General features: G+C 45.9%; 1 protein-coding gene across 1 annotated transcript in view; it reads right to left on the bottom strand.

The window, feature by feature from the left end:
- Positions 1–23,171, bottom strand: part of SLC25A46 (solute carrier family 25 member 46) — a 169,973-nt gene extending 146,802 nt beyond the window's left edge. Inside the window, exon 1 of the mRNA XM_078675493.1 lies at positions 22,824–23,171. Within this exon, the coding sequence (XP_078531619.1) occupies positions 22,824–23,064 (241 nt within the window). The 5' untranslated portion in view covers positions 23,065–23,171. The remainder of the gene's footprint in view (positions 1–22,823) is intronic.
- Between the last annotated feature and the right edge of the window lie 985 nt (positions 23,172–24,156).

Below are 24,156 nucleotides of genomic sequence, written 5' to 3'. Positions count from 1 at the left end.
CGTTTGTCTCTTACAGCATATTGTATACCATGGGTCCCTTCGGACTCACAGGGTTCCCTTGTTCCTCTATAATCTGGTTTCCCCTCTGCCACAACCCGGAGCCTGGCAGGGAACATCATCATATATTTAAGATCTTTGAGGCAGTAAAGACGGACCTACAAGCCAAATGACCTTCGTTGTCATTGAACTTGTAGTGTGAAGTCTGGGAAGAACTGAATTACTGCGTTTACATATTTCAAGCCTCCATGTGAGCACGCAGCTTGCAGGATAGCGTCTATCTCTGTAGTTTAGGATCCGGGTTATGACTGTGCGTGGGGGCGCTCCCGGTCGTGGCCTGGGGACGAGCGTCCTGTGGGCCCTCTTAATCACGAAGAAATTAGACATGCTTTTGGGTCTCCGATGTTTCAGGACCAAATCCTCCAGGAAGAGGTCAACACTCTGTCCCTCTGCCCCTTCCGGCACCCCACCACTCTGATATTGTTCCGGCGGGACCTCCCCTCTTGATCCTCCAACTTCGCTGCCAGAGCTGCCTGTTGTTTAGTAAGGTGGTCTACCCGTTCTTCAAGGCTCTTTGTCGATGCTTGCAGTTGTGTTATATTAGCCTCAACTGTGGAATTATTTTCTGAGATCTTGTTAAAGTCCGCCCTGAGGAGACTGACATCTGTTGTCACCGCATCTAATTTGGGCTCCTGTATACCCTTGAGCATTGCTTTTGCCGCCATTATGGCTCCAAGCGTGAGCTCCCCCTGTCCTTCGTGGTCTGACTGGTCTCCTGCTTTCCCAGCCGGGGTTCTGACCACCGCAAAGTTGTCCATTTTATTAGTTTGAGCAAGATCCTGCTTGGATTTACCCATGTCTGCCTTCTTGTTTCAACTGGGTGTGCCCACCACCCTACTGTTCTCCGCCACTTTCTTGTCTCGCTCCCAGGGGACTCACCACCTATGCTGCTCTTGGCGGCTCATGCACTGCTTTGGCCACGTCTGCCATCCTGGCTCGGTCTTCCAATCTATCCCACAGGGTTTTCGGCTGCCACTTTCTCCCGCAGGACTCTTCTGTCTGGCATTCACTGCATTGAGTAGGTTAGACGGACCAGGGCTTTTTGACTTACTCCTCGTGCCTACGCAGCTATTCCCTTGCAGGAGTCTGCTTACTGCCCAGTCTGGCCAGGTCCCACCTGCTATGCTTTGTAGGCTGGGGTGCAGTACTTCCTCGGATGTTCTTCTGAGCTGGCTGCCCCCTTCTTATCCTGTCAGCGACTATGTATGACCCCCTGTCTTCTCTTCTCAACAGGGCACCCGAGCCCTGCCTTCCAGCCAGGTCAGCAACCTTCTCTGCCTGTTCCCCATGCTATTCTGGCCTCACAGTTGCTGCTCGTGTGGCACACCTGCCTCAGTTCTACGTTTTAAACTCCACTGGGGGAGGACTCCCACGCTTATACGGTCACTCGCGTTACCTCCGGCCTCCGTGCCTCTGCTTTCTGGGGAGGATCCTTCCCTGCCCCGGTCTCCGCTCTCACCCGCTGTTCTCTGGCTCGCTGTTCCCTGCCCCGCCGGGAGGGGTGCTGCGCACGAAAGGCTTGTGGGCTGTCCCTCGCCCTTAGCTCGGGATCCCTCCTGCCCGCTGTTCACTTTCCTGCTGGGCCAGGTGCCAGCCCAGGCGCCCTTTGCTGTGCAGCCCCTCACCTCCGGCCCGATGCCCTCGCCGATGGTCCCGGTCCGCAGGGTCCCCTGGGGTCTGCGGCAGGGTCCAATCCTCCCGAATACTCACTCGGCTGCCTGTATTGTGCTGACTTGCCGGTTACACCAGAGTCCCTCGCTCCGGATATTTCTTCTCGGGCCTCTGCTGTACTCGGCTGCGCCTCTGTGATTCCGGCTATCTGGTGCCAATCGGGATGGGGAAAAACGTCACACACTGCTTCCGCTGCTACCTTAGGTCACCTGCTCCATTTCATAACTGTCCCAGGCTGGTACGGATTAGTGGATCGGATTTTGTGGACCAAAAAGTCGGTCTTGGCACGGCGCTCTGGTAATGTGCGGCCGTTACGGTCGGCGACGTAGTCACGCCCCCTTTGTGTTCTATTTCACATCCTTTTTAAGAGTTTTCTATCTCTCTGGAACTGAACTATACCCCATTATCTGTGAGTAGATATCAGGGGGTTAACTTTCAATCAATCAATCAGTCATTTGTTAAGCGCACTACATACCCGCGAGGGTCTCAAAGCACTGGGGGAGGGGGAGGGGGAGGGGGAGGTTGGGGCCGCTACTGATCGAACAGCAAGGTCTTTAGTATCCTCCTGAAGGTCAGCAGGTCTTGGGTCTGTCATAGGCTCAGTGGGAAGGTGTTCCATGTCTTGGCGACAAGGTGGGAGAAGGATCTCCTGCCGGTGGTTGTTCTTCGGATGCGCGGAACTTTCGCCCTTTTATATATTCTCTACAAACTTTATCACAGCTGAACTAGAAATATCTTGTAAACATGACACCTCCACCCACCTGGAGTATATAATCCATCAGCACTATTATATATGGAGTAGCATGTTCTCCCACACCACCCCCAAAATATCTATGGGGACCTCCTCCCAGGGATAAGATGTAGCTTCCTGCACACCATGGAAGTATTACTGGTTCTCAAAGCTTTTGTCACATGCCACACATTCAACACATTCCCAAACCATACACTCTACATCATGATCAAGTGCTGACCTCCAGAAATCTCTTTGAAGTCTCCCTTTTGTCTTTACTAACGCTAAATGACCTTCATGTGCCAATTTTAGCAGTTTCTGCCATAGACTCAAAGGTGGTATTAATATCCTCCCTCCAAAAAGAAACCCTTTGTTAATGGCAGGCTCTTGCCTTAGCATCCACAAACTTCTAACACACTTAAACTCTCTTTCATTGAGTTGCTCTGCACGCAAGTCACTCACTTGCTTGCTTTACTTCCTCATCTCTCTAGTTCTTGTAACCAAAGTCCCTCTTTAATACTCCCCTGGGTAACCTCGCAAACACAGACATCCTCCTCCACTGCGTTTCCTACATTCATGTCATTGGAATCACACACATCAACCAGCCTTGATAAACATTCCACAGAAAAGTTTCCTGCTCCAGGAGTATTCTACAATGAAGCAACAACCCACCTTCGAATACTAGAGGAAATGACATCAGGATCCTTCCGCATGAAGACTTCTACCAAAGGTTTGTGGTCAGGTTGAACAACAAATTTCATTCCAGACAAAGAAAATGTTTTAATCGGTTATTAGCCCCAAAAAACGCAAGTGACTCCCTTTTTATAATTGAATAGTTACATTCAGCATCTCTTAAGGCTTGGGAGACACATGCAATAAGTTTCTCTTGGCCATTTCTAATCTGAACAAGAAGGGCAATGTTGGGATTCCACTTTCATCATATTCTTGAATTAGCAAGGGTTTGTGGAATGTTTACCACTGATAATTTTGTTGTCAAGGTGCTACTCTCTGAACTCAGTCAGGGTGGCAGTTGCCACTGGCTGGAGAGAGGAGCCCCACATAATGAATAGCTGTGAATCCAAAAAACCTTTCCTCAAGTAGAGATGGTGTGATGACCCTTTATCACTGAATAAATTTGTCGACGAGGAGCCTGCCAAGTGAGCTCAGACCCCTTTATTCTTGGATGTGAACCAACACGTTAATAACACACAGATAAGTGTCTCAAAAGCTTTGTATGAGTTAATAGCACTGTGTATTTCATGCGAGATCAGATGCGATGTGTATCCGGTAGCAGATACACTTTGTTAAAGACAAGTGATGTGTGTAGCACGAGCTTACGCGTTACCTTCCACATGCAGCCCATGTGCGAAAAGTAGCATGCGCCGATATCACCATGCTGCTCTGAGATCACTATGACCGTAATAAAGAATCCTTCGTCACAGGCCTCCTAAATGCGCTGCTTACGTGCGAGTCCCAGAGCTGTTAAGTGCTGCATGCACTAGGGTCCTGAATGCTAATAAAGGACACACTATCGCATGGCTGATTAGTGGCAGCAAGTGCTCTGCTGAAAATGCGCTTTTTCAGGGCACGCTAATTTCACTGGGTTTGGATCTTCAAAGACGTTTGTGCTCACAGTAGATTACAACGTTATTGGCGCTAGGTCGATACAGGCAATGAACAGTGTGCAGTATATACGCCCACTGCACGAGGGAAGGAAGGAATATTAGCCATGTCTTTTTAAAGGGGAAGTCACACTCTTGAAAGGGAAAGTCCAAAGGTGTGACAAATCTGCTCTTGAATTAAAGGAAGCTTTTAAAAGACAAGTTTTTTGTGGAAATTTCTCTAGATCTTTCTGTATTAAAGAATACAATATTGTGGCAAACAAATACTCTTAAAATGAACAACAAAAACACAAGCACTCCGGTTGGCCTTAAATATAGGGGAAACTACATAGAAACAGAATGAATGTCACTGCAATTACACCACCACCATGCTCTTTACCAGCTATAGAGTCGGATGAAGGGATGGAAATGTTTGACAATTATTTGGAGGCACTAGATGGTCAAGGATTTAGACCTAGTAGGAAGAGAGCAATTCTTTTAAGTACCCTAGGAAAGGAGTGGCAACATATTTTCAAAGACTTACCTGCAGTGGTGAATAATGATTGTCAATCTATAGAGAATGTGTAACACTGAATTTTTCATCTCCAGTCTTTTTCTTGCTTCAAAGGAAACCATGTAGTGATGAGGAGTACCACAGAGAGTAGGCGAAACCATACATGAGTTCATTACAAGGCTACGTGAACTCTCAGTCAAGTGCAGATTTGGAGAAATGGCAGTGCAAATGATAAGAGATCAGCTTATCATTCAATGCATGAGCAGTAAAAAGCAGGAGTATATTTGGCCTGCCAAAGATCCTGCTTCAAAGAATGCCGTAGAGATTGGACAAATAGTAAAAGAATTAGAGTACTTAATGAAAGAGATGGAGTGGAGAGACATTAAATGAGGCACCAGGGGAGAAGGTGAAGCATCGACAGTGGACAAAGTGGAATGAAGAAATAGCTATGATGTCCAAGTGGAGATCGAAGGGAGGAAGAATTTGGTGTTGGAAAAATGTTGGAACACGAGTAGTAAAAGGATGTATAGTAATACTAGAGTGGGAGTAACCTCCACACTTCTGACTCAAAACATTGTTTTGCAATTGGGAAGAGTGCAGGTAGTCTGGCCATAAAGGGCACTTTGCCAGGATGTGTAGGGATGTTGTCAAAGGCAGAGTGGAAGTATTGATGGATGTAATATCTACTGCAGACTACAACTGACACCCAGATATAGTTTTATATGTAGGTGGGTCAAACAGTGGAGACTGAAGGCCTACGGCAGAACATAGTTTATGTACAGATGGGGTCTTATATGCAGGAGGGTCTAACAGTGAAGACAGGTAGAAGAATAGGACCAAAGCAGATTTTACCATCAGGCAAAAAAGTGGACCTAATGGTTGATTCTGGATTAATGCATAGAATGATTCCCAAAAGTGTATTCCTCAAAGAGTAGCCCAGTGTAAGATTGTTACCAAAAGATATAAATTCGGGATGGTATCAAGGTAAACACATAGATATTATAGGATATATGCATACAGACTTTGAGTGCAAGAGCAGGAACATTAAAAAGTTTACAGAGCTGAGTCGGGCCACCCATATTAGGGTGGTTTCACCAGTATGATCTTCATATAAGGATTGATCCACATATATCAGTGCAAGTGATGGTTGTGGATGATATAACAGTGGGTAACATCTTAAAAGGTGCAAAGGAGGTCTTCAGAGAAGAGTTGCGGCACTTGTATGTGCATGAAATAAACCTCAAACAAGGAGCCAAGACAAAATCAGAAGGGTTCCGATCATGAGAGGGAAGTGGTGAAAAGAAATGTTGGATGAAATGTTGAGCGATAGGATTATTGAGCCCATCGAGGCTTCTGCGTGGATTTCACTAGTGGTGATCACTAAAAAAAAAGATGGAAAATTGCATTTTTGTGTAGCTCTGAGAAGTTTAAATCAGAATATTGTCTTGGATACCATTCCGCTATTGAACATCAACAAGCTGAGTTCACTGTTGCGAGGGAGGTATTTCTCTAAATTAGACTTGCGATATGCGTACCATCAAATTAGCTTCCATGATTCCTCAAAACCCTTGAATGCTTTGATTACCATTGAAGGCACTTATCAGTTCACAAGAAGGCCATTCAGGCTGTCCTTGGCTGCTAGTATCTCCCAAAGGATGATAAGTGCAGTTTTCAATGGTTTAAAAACATAATCTATTTCCAGGAAGATGTATTGGTATTTGGTGACGGTATGAGTACCCATAACAAGGCCTTGAAGGAGACATTGGGCAGAATGGCAAAGCCAGGTTTAACGCTCCACAGCAAAAAGTGTGCATTTTTGTAACTGAAGTGGAATACTTGGAACACAGATTGTGACTGGAAGGAGTGAAACTGAAAAAAGATTTACTTGCAGCAATACGATTGGCAACTTTTCCAAATAAAAACGACCAGCTACAGTCTTTTCTAGGGTTAATCGAGTATTAGTCAAAATTTGACCAAGTGTCTGAAAGCATTGATGAGAAAGGGGATTGATTTCCTGTGGAGTGCTAATCATCAAAAAATGTTGATAATAAAAAAAGAGATCAGTGGTGCAAGCATTCCTGTACCATTAGATACCAAAAGAAACATAATTGTAATGGTTGATGCCAGTGCAACAGCCATTGGTGCAGTGTTATCGCAAAAGACTGGCCCATCTGAAAGAACTGTTGCATTTGCTTCATGCTCCTTGGCTGCTGTTGAGAGTCACTATTCTGTCATTACCTAAAGGAACTTAGCAGCAGCATAGGGTATACAATATTTTTAAACATATATGTGGGGACATCAGATTTCTGTCTGTACTGAACATAAGCCTCTGTTTAAGATATTGTCTCCAGGAGTAGAAGGGAAGTATTCAGCAAGGCTTGCAAAACTGGCTTCTCAGTTGCAAGAGGACAATTTCGTTATAGAATATATATTGGGCTAGCAAAATGTTCAGGCCGGTTGCTTGTCACAGTCGTCAGTAGATTGGAAGAGTGTGGATGAGAAAGGTGTAGGAAGTTGTGCAGAGGAAGGGGTGGCGGCCAGCGTAGAAGATGTTGTTCAGTAAAGCCTGAGAGCAGTTGATAAGTTAGAGTGGTCTCATGCTATGGAAAGTGATGAGGAGTTAAAGGCAGTACAAGTGATGATCAAAAAAAGGAGGTTGAAGAGAAAGTACCTTCTCTAATGCATTGAGGCCTTTCACAAAGTTTTGGATGAGTTGTTAGTAGTGGCTGATCAAGTGATTATGCGAGGCGATAAGATAGTACTGCCCAATGATGCTGAGACAAGACTGTTAGAGATAGCGCATGAAGGACATCTAGGCCAGACAGTTACTCAGAAATTATTAAGAATAGAATTTTGGTGGCCGGGATGGACAATGATATGGTGTTGTGGATTGAACAGTGTGTTGAATTAAAATAATGCGAGAACAGATTGAAAGTGGGTGTCCAAGCAGAAATAAGCAGAATTTGTGATCCAGGTCAAGTGTCTTGATTTCATTGGGCCCATGGAGTGAGTCGACAGTAACAAAAGGTTTGCCATTGTGTTAATAGATGTTCATTCAAGGCGGTTGATTGTGCGATTTCTTCCTGAGATTTCCACAAAGATCACAATTTGTGTCTTGCGTGATGAGTTCAGAGAAGAGAGTTTTCCTGCTGTACTTCTAACCAATAATGAAACTCAATTGACTTCTCATGAGATGAGAGAATTTTGGAGTGTCTAAGGAATTAGGCACTCGTGCACCACACTTTACAATCCTCAAGCTAATGGTATTGTGCAGAGAGCTAACTGCGTGGTTAAAGGTGCAAAAGAATTTGCCTAAGTCAATAAGTTGGACATGGAGGAAGTGGTTTTAGACTAGATGGTGGGAGTACCACACCACGGTAAATGCTACCACCAAAGTGATTCCCGTTTGTGCCATGAGAGGGAGGAAACACGCAAAAAGCTGTTCCCTTTCTGGATAAGAGCATTGATTGCAGAGAAAAGTGTGCCAGTAACTGGTGAGGTTAATGGCGAGGGACCTGGGGCCGTTAAGAGTAAGGGGAAAATCAATCCTGGTGATTGGGTCAAAGTGAGGTCAGGATGAATGTAGAGAGGGTTAAGCAAGTTCTGTGGCCCCTTCAGGTGAAGGAAGTGCATCAGTGACATGTTCTGTTGGTAAATGGGGAAAGATGGACTCTCTGTGGAGTGGCCAAATATTAATCTACTGATGGTGAGGAAAGTAAACGAAGGATGAAAGAAGGCGGTGACGGTGTGGATGCATGTTGGCGGAAAATAGTCAGATAGTGGTTAATACAGGATTGAATGGCAATCTGCTAGCTCCAGGTCCCGAAGGAGACAACTTGGGGAGTAACAGAGTTTATACTGAAGAGGTAATAGAAACACCAACTACTCAGATACCTCTAAGAGTAAGAAAGCCCCAAAGTTACTTGAAGGAATGTGTGCTAATCTTTATTCACTAGTTATTTTCTTACAGGTGGTACAAGAATTTGTTCCACTCGTGATTCTGTGTTCTATTGTTCAGTAAATACAAATGTTTTACTTTTAAGTTTTACTAGTTTTTGGTTTTCCCACAATTTTATGCTTGTAAAATTTCAACAACAACATATTTCAGTTTGTCAATCAAGGTTTCATGCATGTATATAAGTCAACCTGTGTTTGCTTTGAGGTGTGAAGAAAGGGAGATATGTTGTGATCTCACTTGCTTCACATTATTGCATTAGAGCTGATAATTCTGTTGTGATCTCACTTGCTTCACATTATTGCATTAGAGCTGATAATTCTGTTGTCAAGGTGCTACTCTCTGGACCCAGTCAGAGTGGCAGTTGCCCCTGGCACAAGAGAGGAGCACCACATAATGAAGACCTGTGAATCTAATACACCTTCCCTCAAGTACTGATGGTGTGATGGACCCTTAATTACACCACACTCCTAGACTTTTGCACTTGCACCAATTCAATTCAGGGGGTTTGCTACAGCGCAAGCACCGCAAAGGCTTCCCAGCGCTAGAACAACACATAATGCCAACTCACTGGAGGAGCTAATTTGAATAGAGCCAGGTTTTCAAGGCCTTGCGAAAGGGGAGGTCAGAAGGTACAAGGTGTAGCTCTAGAGAGAGGGTGTTCCATTACATGGGGGTTAAACAGGAAAAGGAACGCCTCCCCGAGATCTTCCTACTTTTGGAACGTGTAACAAATGGTCGAAGGAGGATCTGAGTAGTTTTCCAGTTATATAGAGAGGGTTTAACGGTCTTAACAAAAGTGTGACTTCTATTCTGGCGTGCTTTATGCAAAGTACACAGGGTCTTAAATTGAATTTGTTGCTTCACAGGAAGCCAGTGGAGGAGTGCCGCACCATTCCTGCAGATTAATAACTAGGGAGGTACATTAGTAGCTGGGCTGCCGCATTCTGTATAACCTGAATCCTACTAGTCACATATTGAGGGAAGCCAAAATAAAGAACATTTCTGTAATCAAGGAAGGATTAGATGAAGGCCTGGAAAATTAGTCTTCTTGCTGAGAAGGGTGGAATATTTAAAACCTTTCTCAAGAGTCTAAGGATGCCAAAACGGGTGTCAGCAAGTTTTTTCATCTGGTACTCCATGGTGTGATTAGAGTCTAGCCACTCTCCAAGGCTCTTTATCACGCATTTGGGGAGCCATTCCAAACAGACAGGTAGTGAATTTGGAACTGTCTTGTTGAGGTTATTGCCCAGCCTCACAATCTCCATTTTATAGATGTTATGCTTGAGCTTACAACTGGCCATCCAACTGGATGCGGCCCGAAGGCAGGGAGCCAAGTTGTGATGGTTGGAGCTGGGTTTAGGTGAAATGGATATCACCAATTAAGTGTCATCAGCATATGAAAATAATGTCAACCCAAAGGAGAGCAGAACTCCTTTGTGTCACCACTTGGATCATGAGCTTGCAGAGATGGAGCATGACTCAGTTTCTCTTTTCCCTACCTAAATTCCACTGTACATGGATTTCCCCACAGAAATTCTACTTTTTTCATTAACAGTTTTCTCATGTTGTATGTTTTACCAGCAAAATCGCTCACAAACTTGCTATAATATTCAACTATTAAGGGCATGATGATAACTCTTCTTTGATGTAGGTTCCTTCATCAACATGAGTGTGTCCGCCTACTCCTTACGAGGATGGATACATCACCTGAAATTCATAACCAAGGTACTTCACCTCACTAACACCAAACATGCACTTCCCAGTCTTTAAATTCAGCCCCACACCCTGCATTTGCTCAGTACTTCTGGGACTCTCTCATGTTCTTATATGGTTGAGCCGAAAATCAAAACGTAATCCTGGAAACATTTGACCCAGAAATGCCCTTTAAAATCATCATCATCATCATTGCCCTTCGAAAAACAGATGCCGGTGAGATCAAACCAAAAAGCATTCTTTTAAACGATACACTCCTGTTGATGTCACAAAATCTGTGAGATCTTGTGATGCCCCATCAAGTTCTATTTGTGGGTGCGCTGATAACAAACCTGGTGTTGTAAAAACATTTGCTTCTGAAAAGGTTGAAATAATTTCCTCAATATTAGGCAACTGAAATGTGTCTATAATTACCTCCTTGTTGAGTGAACGCAGAGGCGTCTGTCCCCATTCCACTTGTGTGTAACAACAATGAGAGCCAACTTCTTTGTTACTTTCATTGGTTCAATCACCTCACATTTTCTATAACTCATCGGTTACGGCATCCTGTATACTCAGCAGAATGCACCTTACTGTTGCCACCACAGGAACTACACTCTCCCTTAACTTTATCTTGTGTTTGTATCCAATCAGTCTCCCAAGTCTGCTCCGAAACAGCCTTTGAAATTCCTTAATAAACCCAATATCCCCAGGATGTACCTTCCTCAGCTTGAACCTGTGGAACCTTGTTGGGGGTTAAGCTTACTACTAAGCTACCTTGATTAACACATCCCAACAAATCATTTCCCTCATATGACACATACTTTCTCATGTGTGTTCTTGTTTTTTAACTTAAAAGCTGGCCCGGAAATATCCGAGCATTATAATCACTGAAGCACCATACCCGCCAATTTTGACATCCATTTTCATAAAAAAATTTCCCTTTGGGAAAACATTTCCCCAGTGTGTCCTTGGAGATGAAGGTAAAATGTGAGCATGAGTCAAACTTCATGGAAACTTGTGCTCCCTCAATCACCACTACCTCTGTTGCATAACCCATGGTCACTCCTTTCACCTGCAATACTACTTCTGAAATTCTAATCTTGGGCAATTTTTTTCCCACTGCTCCTACAACACTAGCTGAAATGGCCCTTACCCCCACAAGCATTGCATGTCTGAAACCAGGCTAAACATGAATTCTCATTAGCTCTGTGGCCTTCCACACCACACCCAAAAGAAGGCCCTTTAAAGTCTGAGTGACTTTTCTTTTGTGGAATCTTGGTTTTTACCACACACACTTCAGCTGCATTGTCTTTTACTACATTAGACTTCCCTCCCTTTTCAGCACCAAGTTCCTCTACACATTTCAACATGTGTTCCACATGTTTAGCCACCAAAAGCAATTCCTCTAATGGTGGTTCATCTTCCATCCAAAGTTCCTTCCAGATCGTGTCACTGTTACAGCTCTCTTCTTAAGTTCCTCCAAATTTAAGTTCGAGAGCAGTTTGCTAAGACAAGTGACAAATTCCTCCATAGGTTAATCTTTCCCTTGACTTCTCAAACTAAAATGATACCTTTCGAATATCCAGTTTAGTAATAGCGAATGTCTACTCATTTAGATCTCTCATCTCATTTGGGTTTAGCTCTGGTACATTTTCTAAGACTTCTTGTCCTTCCGCTTCCAAACAGTGTAATAAAAGAGTATACTTTTTTCAGCACTCAGATAGGTGCCACAAACTCATGAATAATTGCCAAATTATTTTTTCCATTTACTCCATTTGAGAAAGGGTTCTTATCTTGTTGGACCTGTCTGTGGCATTTGACACAGTGGATCATTATACTCTGATCCACTGTTTGGAAGCAATTAGTATTAAAAATCTCGCCTTAAGCTAGTCACCTCCTTCCTGTCAGACAGGGCTAATGTTATCAACATTGATGCTTTCTCTTCAAACTCCTTTCGCCTACCCTGTGGTGTTCCGCAGGGTTCTTCGCTCAGTCCCACCCTTTTCAATGTGTATGTAGCAGAACTGGCCTCACTTGTTGAATCCTTTAGCTTTTCTCTCTCCTCATATGCGGATGACAGGCAAATCGTGCTCTCAGCTTCTAATAATGCAAAGGATACCAGTCATTGCATTCAAAACTGTATGAGACACATCAATGTCTAGATGAGCAAACATTGCCTCAAGCTCAATGCCGGGATGACCACTGTGATTCTATTTAGTAATAACCCTAACTTCTGGTCAGCTCCATGCTGGCCTGCAAAAATGGGACCCCTTCCTGTTCCGACCAGTGAAGCTAAAAGTTTGGTGGTCATCATCGATGATCGTCTTATCCTAAGCAAACATATCAACATGGAGGTTTCCACTTCTTATAACACTTTTTAAGAATACTTAAGAAAATATTAATCTTTCTTCCCACCTCCGTCAGGAAGTCAGTTATTTCCACACTAATATTATCAAAGATAGACTATTGCAATAGCCTCTACATTGGCATGCAGGCCCAATATCTGAACAAACTGCAAGTTCTTTAGAATTACTCATCCAGATTGTTACTGGGATTGCCCAGACACCATTCTGTTTCTTCCACACATAAACCACTTCACTGGCTGAAGGTCTAAAACAGAATCAAGTTTAAGGCTCCCTGTTTGACCTATAAAGCCCTCCACTATTCTGGACCCCTCGTCCTGAAGACAGCCCTATCCTGGTATACCCCTACGAAAAATCTAAGATCATCAGGCACGTTCAAAATTAATTCTATCAGATTTAAAAAATCCAAATGGTGAGGGAGTAGTTTCGTGGTAAGAGCAGCCACTTCTTGGAACCTCATCCCACACGACATTAGGTCAGCTCCCGCCTCACTTCAATTCAGGAAGCACCTGAAAACATGGCTTTTCAATCAGTAGGCTCTCTTTCCCTTCTCATTCTTGCTCATGGATTCAGCGCCAAGACACCTCCGGGTATACGCTGCGCTTTACAAATTGGATAACATAACAAGGTAAGGGGGAAAAAACTGTGGTGCACTGACATTTTGCATTTCACACCACTAATATTGTAAATAATGGCACACAGAGCAAAAATTCAATGTTGGCTGTGGAGCTATTGTTTTAGGGTGGCGTTTGTGTCACTGTAGATTTATATGAAATGCTGTAAAAAAAAATGTTTTTAAATTAAAACAAAACTAGTATTTCCAGCCAGCACTCCTAAATGTCATCTGAGTATTCTTGCAGTTACTGCTCAATTTCCCTTTGCTCTTCCCAAGCTAAAATGTCCGTGTTAGTTCTTATCAATGGTCCTTGAATTACAACAATAAGATGACCACTCTGTTTTCTCCAGCTGATGTCTCCTCATCTGTATGTCACTGTGTAATGAACAGACAACTGTCTCTATTTAAGATGGCAGTTTGGGAATAATTAGCAGACGTCACTTGGTCTTCACACCACTGTGTAAGTGACACTTGGTTGTCCCAATTTAAGATAGCCATGTACCCCCTGCCAATGACTGCGTCAGCATGGTGCTGATTACTAACAGTCTGGTTGTGAACTGAGCGCACATGACCTCTTTGTGCATGTTGATAAGCTTGCACTGATAGCTTAACGTTGACAGGCTTGCACTGATTTAGTGCGTGTGTGCCCTTCAGCATACATGATCGAGCAAATACACGCACAGCACTTACTTTTCAGGAACTCCTCAATGTATTCTCCACCATCGCACCTCCCCTGCAGACATACACTGCTACTGTCCCGCAGACGATCAACATCAATGTGATGTTTCCCTGCCTCTATTTTTAGGTTGAGCGTCAGCGCGTATGCGCTGTCTGCAGGACCTGCTGTCATCATAGAACCACTTTTTCCCCACCTCCTACTTTCCATATGCTGACTCTGATCTTATTTGCTGCCTCCTGAAGGGTTCCTGCAGCAGATGCCTCACTTCAGTTGAAGCAGGTCTTGACTGACATCACTGATGCCATCAATGTTGAATTATAGATAGAAAGAAACATAGAGAAAGCAAGAGGAGTTGTCAGCAGTGACGTTGAAGCCGTGTGATATCCAGTTTCTCTCCCTACCACCTTTGTCTTGTAGATTACAGACTAGTCAGTGCACAAACAGGTCTCCGGCACTTGTGGCCGGCCTTGGATCTGCCCCCTCTCTGCCAGTGGTGGAAGCCACTGTCATTGGGAAACACCCACTCACCCTTGCTTTCACTTCCCTGCGAGCTGGGACTTGTGCACTGGCAGCACAGTAGTTTTATCACAGGTTCCACTTCAGCAACCTCTTTGGACAAGTGGACGGTGTAATATCATTATAGTATCGTTGGAGAAACTCCACTGATGAAACAGCTGGATGACAAGAACGTGCGCAAGCTTTGGGGAGGGGAGAATGTGGGGTAACAGCCAGAGCAGCCAGTCTCAGAACTAGGGAACCGTCTCAGCCTCGGTGCCGGCTCCGCATCCTGTGATTCTGGGCAAATCACTTAATCTCCCTGTGACTAAAAAAATTAATGTGTCCATTCGTAATGTAGGTGGTGCTCATGGAAAGCGCTTCACTACCTTTGGATCGAGATTGCGCTATATACAACTGCTCAAAAAATTATATATGGTACAGACACGTCCTTTATTTCACTATAATACGCAGACGTATGAATTAAGCTACCACAACTGCTCCCTCCCTGGAGGAGGTCAGATTAAATCAGAAACAGCGTGGATGGAACAGATGAAAGACTGCGGAAAGGCAGCCTTCAATACAGCTGACACCTCTTTGTTTACCACATCATATTCAATGGTAGAACAATAAATTGGGTGTATTGTAATTCTACACAGACAATATGGTTACACACTTTGATAAAAGTATTTTCTTCTGGCAGCGGATCTCACTGGCTTTAGTGCTCCACTCTGACTTTCAGTTCCTTCACCATCAGCCAATGGCTTCAAGGCAAGTTAAACTCTGCTTTTGTCTCACCTTTTTATTTTATTCGCAACGGATTCTGGAACCTCTGGTTGAAAGATCCCGCTCAACAGGGTGAAAACTTGTATTGTTTCTAATTTGTTTGTATTTCTTCGCACCTGCAGAATGGTGTAGTTTTTGCACAGCAGGTAAAGATGAACATCATATTTGAACATCCCGGTAGTGTCTACACAGGTCTCGAAGAGCAGAGGCTTTTGACTCCTGAAAGGACTAGATGTCTGTTGATCTTTTACTCCATGTCTGCAGCGCTGGTGGTCACACTGATACTTTCTCTGCTCCCCACTGTGAAACTCCTTTACCCCTTCATATCTCTCTGACTGCTGTGGAAGTGACGTGCTAACCAGTGCCCAGAAGCCTTCAAGTATTGGCATAGTTTTAAGCACCACTTACATTCAGTTCAGCCTTAGAGGTCCAATATACAAGGATAAGGCAAGGGTGCACCGTCCTACTCTAACTTAAACAAATATGAAACATATTGCATTTCCAACACTTATATGCTTAGGGACATTTCAAACAGATTTCTTTTCAGTCCACTCAAAAAACCTTTGACCTCCTCAATCAACAAAAAGAGATAATTTTGACACAGAACAGTCTTCAGCTTGTCACAAACACATGACGTGTTTGAGTTGCTTAGATTCCCTTTTGAAGTAACTCATGGTTGTTCCCTTATCTAGTTCCATGCAAGCAGGGCTAACTTGGGAGCTATCCGAGCCATTTTCAGGTCGGGCCTAGCGGAAGCGCACATGCACTGCTCACTCTGCGAGACTGCTGTAGTAGACTATGGGAGAGAAGCCACGCCCACTCTCCACAAATATTTTTCATTGGCTTGTGTCATTGTCTTTGATAAATACTGCCTTTGGAGTCGTTAATAGGCTTGTTAGTATCTCCTTATTACACCCTTGTCTTCATTTGTATCCTCCCATGGCTACTGGCCCCTTCACTTCAGTTGTTACATGGGACCTGTTATTTAGTCTGTAAGCACTATTTACTTTATTGAGTTTCGGACAAGCGCTGCTTCAGCTGAAACTGCTTGTGTTTTTTTAAACAGCAGGGCCGCCCCGTAACACGGGTGCCCGGTTTCAATCGCTTTAACCCGGCATTATCTCATGTCTGTTTCAAGCCCCCAAATAAAATGGATTTAGAAATGATTAGCGAATTAAGTCATGTGAATTCCAGGTAGCACATCATTCTGGGCTAATGGGCTGAAGCAGACAACAGTACATCTGTGTTACATGTCATCTGTACAAAAGCCACCTGACGGGTATTTTTCAAAAGCTTGTTTTATTAACAACACCACAACCACCACCAGTGCACAACCACCAATACCACCACCACCAATAATACCACCACCAGTACCTCCACCAATACCACCACCAGTACCAAAACCACCACCACCAATACCATCACCATCACCACACCACCAATACAACCACCACTACAATCACCACCACCAGTACTACCACCACTAATACTACCACCACCAATACCACCACCAATACTACAACCACCACTACTACAATCACCACTACTACCAATACCACGACCACCAATATCATCACCACCAATACCACCACCATCACAAACACCACCACCAATACCACCACCACCACCAAAAATACAACCACTACCACCACCACCAATACAATACCATCACCACCACCACCACCAATACCACCTGCACCAATACCACCAATACTACCACCACCACCACCAATACCCTCATAAATAATGCCTCATGTTAGAAATGGGATTCCTGGCTGGCTGAGGTTGGCACCAAAGCCAGGGAGAAACCACCACTCTAATCAGGGCAAGGGAACTACTCCTCAGAATGACCCCTGCTCACCCTTTTCGGTAGTGTGGCGCTAGCAGACAAGGCTAAACTTCAGGGCGCTATAGTTAAGCATTCATGACCTTTCACAGTAAAACACACTGATTCCCCCACAAATGTACACCAGGCTGTAGTTCTGTAAAAATACGTAATCTTTATGTAAAATATATATATCTATGAGGCAGCGACTTATCACAGTTTGAGGCCACAAGATCATTAAATAGGCAAATGTTCTTTTTGTGACAGTTCAAATTAGCAAACTTCCTTCTATAACACAAGGCAAGGCCACAATACTTTAAATATACCAGGGTTCTTTGGAGATTATTTAAAAATACTTCTTCTTGAGGTTTCAGGTACTCTTAAAACAGTACTAGTTACTCTTATAACAAAATGATGATGCCACAGTTCTTGATATGCAATATTTGGGGCCTTCTGCCCAGTTTCTTGAAGGTACGGCACTCCCAAGCGCCTCTGTGCGCTTCGTAGCGCTCTTCTACGCTCAGCATGGGAGAAAACCCTGGGCCCTACCAATGCTCACGCATCTCGCGTGAGACGCGTACACCGAGACCCTGCCAATACTCACGCCTCTTGCGTGAGAAGCGTACGCTACAAGCGAACCAAGGGTACAAGTCGTACTGAGCTGGTGCGACTCGCACTCCGATGCGAAGGGGGAGCTTTCCAGGCCGGGTACGTGCCGAACTCTACCAGAGGTCCAGGTAGCAGATAGGGGTGTACGGGGCATGGTGGAGGCGCACAGTGAATCACGGGGAAATATAACGTTGTGGGCCCCGAGCCTGGTGTGTGCAGATTGTTCTTAGGCGTGCTGACACAGTAAATCACGGATTGTCCCTCGTTGCAGGGGGACGTGTCAGGCTCTTGATGCGCTTCGTAGCGCAGACATACCTCGGGGTCTAGGAAGCAGCGGGCGGGTTCCGAAGGTGGGGCGCGGCACGGGGGCCTCCAGCACGGTCCGTGCTGGGGGCGAAGTCCTCTGTTGTGCGGCGCGGCCTCTCCACAGGTCAGGGGGCACAGGGGGGCGGCCGGGTGCGTTCGCAGCGCACTGGCGGCCATCCAGGCTTCAGGAGTGCGCCCAAGAGACCAGGACTCCGGCGGGAGGGGGCGGACAAGCACTCCAAGCACCTCCAATAACGAACAGGGGCAGAGGAGCAGGCGGCCTGACCCGAGGGGCAGAGAGCGACTCTGTAGCAGAGCGAGGCTCTCAACGGGTAAAAGGGCAGGCCGCTCCCGAGTGCCACAACTCTGGGAGGGGGCGAGGGGGGACGCAGTCTTGCCTCTGGCGGGAGGAATCACACGGCTCAGTTCCAGACGAGCCAAGGCACAAAGAACCCACTAGTCCTGGGGTTCAGGTCAGGGGGCAAGCTCAATCAAGCCCTTGGAGAAAGTTTCAGCACGTCAGGAAAGTCCTCTTTAGGTCTTCTCCACTCCTTCCTCAGCAAGGCAGACAGCAGGCCAGTCCTTCCAGCTTCTTCTTAGTCCTTCTAGTTGGGCAGAGGTTCGTTGTGGGAAACAGGATCTAGTTTCTTGGGAGCAGGGCTCCTATACTTATACTCAGTTTATTTTGTTCTTTCAGGCCAGGGGGCCTTTGCATAGCCCATTTCAGTTTTGAAGCACTCTGTTGTGCTGTTCCTGGCTTTTCCTTTCAGTGTGAGGGGCAGTGACATCAGACGCTCTGCAGGAGGTGGAGCCAGCATTGTGATGACAGGGGCAGCCAGGAGTACTCTGTTGACAGGCTTCCTTCTTCCTGGGCCAGGTGTCGGGCTGAGTCATCAGTCGCTCCCCAGGAGGTGTAGCCAGCATTGTGGTGGCTGAGAACAGCCCTATTCAGAGTCCAGGGGCACTCCCACCACCCACCTAGGTGTAATCCTTGCATTCACCACCTGTCATCCCCCAGCCCGGTCACTCACACAACCCAGACAGCAGATACACATCCTAGCAGAGGCGGGCTGAAATGGTTAGGCAAGCAAATGCTAGCTTTCTAAAAGTAGCATTTGCAAACACAGGATATTTGTTATGTTAAAAAAATGTATACCGCGCTCGGTCACCAGACGGTTTCATGGCGCTCATAGACAATTGCGGGGGGAACAGTTCAGCGGAGTAACTCAATAGGCTAGCTGGAAGAAGTGAGTTTTGAATAATTTACGGAAGCAAACATAACTGGGGCAAAGTCTAAGGGAAATAGGGAGGGAGTTCCACAGAGTGGGGGCCAGGAAGGAAAAACACAGTCCTCCATGCTTTTTACGTTTGTACCTTGGAACCATCAACAGGTTGTGGGAAGTGGACCGGAGATCTCTCGAGGGGGTGTAACGCTGGAGGCTGGATGTGATAAAGGCAGGAGCTTGATCAGTAAGAGCCTTAAAGACAGTGCAGCCAAGTTTAAACATGCAGCGATAGGCCACGGTGAGCCAATGCAGTCTCCTCAACAGAGGCGAGACACGTTGATGTTTGGGCTGATGAAAGACCAGTCTTGCCGCCTGGTTTTGCACCAACTGTAGCCGGTGAAGATGGTAGGCAGGTATTCCAACGTAGAGGGAGTTATTGTAGTCAATACGCGAGGTAACAAGAGCCATAATGACGAGAATGAGTGCCTCGGTGGTGAGGAACCTACGAATTTTGCATATCCTGCGCAGGTGGAAAAAACAGGATGATGTAACTGCATTAATTTGAGGCCTCATAGACAAGTCACTACATATGATTACGCCTAGGCTCTTTACCGAATTGACAGGGCAAGGTGAGGACCCAAGGGAGGGAGGCCAGAAGCTAGAATTCCAAGGGTTAGCTGGCCCACCCATCAACACTAACTCCGTCTTGTTGGGGTTAAGCTTCAGCTGACTATGGTGCATCCACTCAGAGATCACAAGCATAGTGGATTGAAAATTGGTACACGAAGAAGGGGTGGGATCCACAGGAAAAATCAATTGTAAATCATCAGCACAATTAAAAATAGTAACCGGGGTGTGACGGAGGGAAGCTATGAGAGGTTGCATATAGAGGTTAAACAAAAGTGGCGACAAGGCAGAGCCCTGAGGGACTCCACAAGATAGGGGGGAATAGGAAGCGGAGTAAGTGGACAAGTGAACTGCCTGGGAACGCTGATGCAGGAAGGATCTGATCCATGTAAGAGCCATGCCTTGGATACCCGCGTTGTTGACACGGTCGATCAAGATGTCATGATCGACCGTGTCAAAAGCAGCCGACAAGTCCAGTAAAACAAGAGCCTGGGCGATATTCTTGTCGGCTGCTTGCCTCAGCACATCCATCACGGCCACAATAATAGCTTCGGTAGAATGAGCTGGCCGGAAGCCAGCTTGCTGGTCATCCAAAAAGGAAGAGCCCTCAATGAATGTACTGAAACAACGAGTAACGTAGGTCTCCAAGATTTTCCCCAAATAGGGGAGAAGGGAAATCGGTCGAAAATTACTCATGACCGAAGGGTCAGCACCGGGCTTCTTTAGTATGGGAACTACAACCGCCTGTTTGAAAGAATCTGGGACCGTGCCAGTAGCAAACGAGTTGTTAAGCAGTGACAAAGGGGGGTCAGGACAGGTCCAAAAAACTTCTTTAAGGATTTGCGGAGGGCAGCAGTCATTAGGGGAGCCCGAGCTCACTGAATGTAACAGAGAGATGAACTCTGTCGGGGTGATGGGAGGGGAAAACATCCAGGCGGCAGGGGTTCACAGGGGGTAGAGGAGGAAGGAGAGGGAATGTTATTCTTGATGGTGTCAATTTTTTCAATGAAGTACGAATTCAAGGAATCACAAAGAGCTTGAGTAGGTAGGGGTTGAGCAGTAACACGGTCCGGCAAGGTGAGCTCCTCAACTATAGAAAAAATGTCCTTAGACTTAGAGGCTGAGTCCATAATTTTCTGAGAAAAGTAAGAGGTTTTGGCCAGTAAGATAGATTTTTTATACTGTTTCAGTAAATCAACATACTCAATTTTAGATGTTGAGTCGTAGTTACGCCTCCATCGGCGCTCAGCTTGGCGGAGGGACAATTTGTCCAATTTCAATTGATCGGTGAACCATCGCTGAGCGTCATGGGGACGTTTCGTTTTTATGATTTTTAACTGGGCCACTTTATCACTGGCAGATACCAGCCACTGCTCGAGATAACAGGCCTGGTCAGTCAACGAGGCCTGGTCCCTAGGGGCTGTAGAGGCCAAGATAGCGTGGAAATCTGCGAGATTGACATGCTTCCAATTCCGGGCAGTGAAATTGGTAATAGGGATGGAGTGAAGAAGTATTTTATTATTCTGAGTTCAGGTATACTAAACTTGACCTTCTACCATGTTCCCTGAGCTTGCTGGGATTATAGGGTGTAATAATTCCAGCAGCCCATCTTGGCCTAAGAGAACAGGTAGCCTTACAATAGTGAAAAACGAAATTGGCTGTAATTCACTATTAGAACATGCCACACACATCAGGGCTTGTCCTACCTTACACTTACAATGCACCCTGGCCTTGGGCCTACCATAGGGGTGACTAATATGAAGCAAAGGGAAGGTTTTGAGGCTGGCAAGTGTGTGCACTTGCCCAGCCAGCATGACAGTACCAGACTGCACACAGGTTCTGCAATGGCAGACCCTAGACACATTTTAACAGGCTGCTTCTGTGAGTGGCGCAACCAGCGCTGCAGTCCCACTAGCAGTATTGGCATTCACAAGCCCTGGCACTCCTGGTGCACTTTACTGGAGACTGACAGTAAATCCAATGAGCAAATCATGGAAATCAATTACATATACATTTTGCACAGGGAGAGCATATGCACTTTAGCACTGGTCAGCAGTGCTAAAGTGCCCAGAGTCATTAAACCAACAAAAACGGGGCAGAGAGAATATTGGAGGAAGGCAAAAAGTTCAGGGATGACCCTGCCAAGAGGGCCAAGTCCAACACCTCACAAATACCACCACCAATACCACTACCACCACCACCGATACAAACACCACCACCAATACCACCACCACAACCACCACCACCACCATCAATCCAATACCACCAATACCAATACCACTGCCAATACCAATACCCCCACCAATACCACCACCTCCTGCACAAACAACCTATCTGTCTCTATCTTACTTTCTATATTATGTGCAGCTCTCACAACTATCTACTCACCATGCCACATAATTCCATTACACAAATATACTCCACCCCACAAAATTCCACCCCACACAATTCCACAACAAGTCCAATACAACTCGCATTATTCCAGTTCACACCACATATATCCACTACACTCCAAACCAAAACACATAGGTAAAATACATTGTCATTTACAATGCCAATAACTCTGACACTTGCAAATGCAAGACCTGTTGCATTGCAATTGCTTGTTTCTCTCTATGACAGCTTGCGCTCATAGCCTAAAAGCTTCCCACCTGTGTTGAGGTGCCTAATGCTAATGTTATTCCTTGTCGCCAAAGTGTGGTGTTCCGTACAGATGATAAGACAGGATCCAGGGTGAGAAGAGACTTTATCCCAGGCACCTGAGCCACCACCATGTGACAGTTTTCCTTCAATTGTCCTCCCACTACATTGCCTCATAACATTCTTATTTCTATTCTAACATTAGTGTACATAATAACATCACAGTTCAGCAATTTGAATAATGTATGCCATATAGCCCTTTCAGAAGCCCTACGGTAATGTGAGGACAAATGACAGGCAGGTAGTATGGAAGAATAGCCAATCGGCCGTAGTGCTTCTCAGTCTTTCAGTTCTCCAGTGCAGGTGGATAGTGTCCAGCTCCGGTCCGACCACACCTACCCTTCCATTCACTCCTCCGGACTTACCGCCACCCGAACCAGGGGCTCCGGTTATCTCCTCTCCCGGGGGTACAGGGCTAGGACAACCTCCGGTCTGCAGCGGGGAGCGCTCTCCCCAATACAGGTTACGGCTCCCGGGGATGTCCGGAGGGCTGTTCAGCCAGGGCACTTCGGGGGCAGGAAATGACCTTGCGCCCATATCCTCGGCCGCTTCACGTCCTCCCCGGTACCCCACTCCATCGAAGCCATCCGGCCGCCGCGGCTGCATCAGGAGGCCGGGCAGGCACTGCCAAGCGCAGAGAAAGCTGCTGCACAGAGCACGGACTAGCACGGAAGCAAACACAGACGCACTCTGACACTGACAAGCGCTCCCATGGAAATAGAAAAAGGACACCACTGGTACAGCTCACGAGCTCGATCTTTCTAGGTAGTGAGAACGTCTGGCGGCCATATTGAATTGAAGTTTTTAAATTGTTGATGCAAGAAATCCTTGAAAATGTACGTTTCTTTGAAAAGTCGAAAACGTAGCTACGCAGTTCTCTGTAATATTAACAAACAATATTTGTAACTGCTTGAAGTTAGTTGGCCACCTGATTTGCCTTCCTTTGTTTTTGGTTGGTCGTTTGTAATAGTGGGTCAATCAATCAAGTTATTGTATGCCCTTCTAATGGAATATGGATTACAGTAGAAGGGCTAGAATGTTTGGGTCGTTCTTATAGATACGTACAATAAAGAACTAGGGTGTTGCTGCATTCCACACTGCATAGCTGCCAAGGTTTCAGGTTGCTTATGTGTGACATTTTCATAATTTAAGTGTAATTTTGAGTGACATTAAACGACTATTGTAGTGTCGTGCTCTAGTCGTTGCGTAGTAGCGCAACGACGCAGAGTGTGGACGCCATGTGGGCGAGTAGTGCGGAGCCCGCGAAGGTAGCGGACGCGGTTCCCGGCGCTCTCGCCCCCTGTTAATTAAAATAAACCACTTACCTACAACCAGCCTCTGCCTCTTATTAGCGGCCACAAACACTTCTACAAATTGGTGACGAGGGTTAGTGGAAAGCGAGCGCTGCTCGAGACGACCACTCTTATCGGACAACCCAATGCAGCATAGAACCACGAGGCAGCAATATCTATTCACAGCAGGTGGCAGGCAGGGCAGAGAGCGTGGCAGAGGAGAGAGCCCGCAAACTCAACCCCGGCCCACAGCATGCAGAGACCGCCTATGACCAGTGAGTGCAGCACACAGCCGAGGGCAGGAGGCCAGCTCAGCCTGACCACGAGAGGACGCGGGGGGGGGAGTGTAACTATCCCCTGGGAGTCGTACCACGCACGGACCACCCACTGGCGCACCCGAGCATTG

This window comes from Lissotriton helveticus, chromosome 2_1 (genome assembly GCF_964261635.1).
Source record: "Lissotriton helveticus chromosome 2_1, aLisHel1.1, whole genome shotgun sequence".
NCBI classification, from domain to species: domain Eukaryota; kingdom Metazoa; phylum Chordata; class Amphibia; order Caudata; family Salamandridae; genus Lissotriton; species Lissotriton helveticus.
This window is presented reverse-complemented; position numbering and strand designations above follow the sequence as displayed.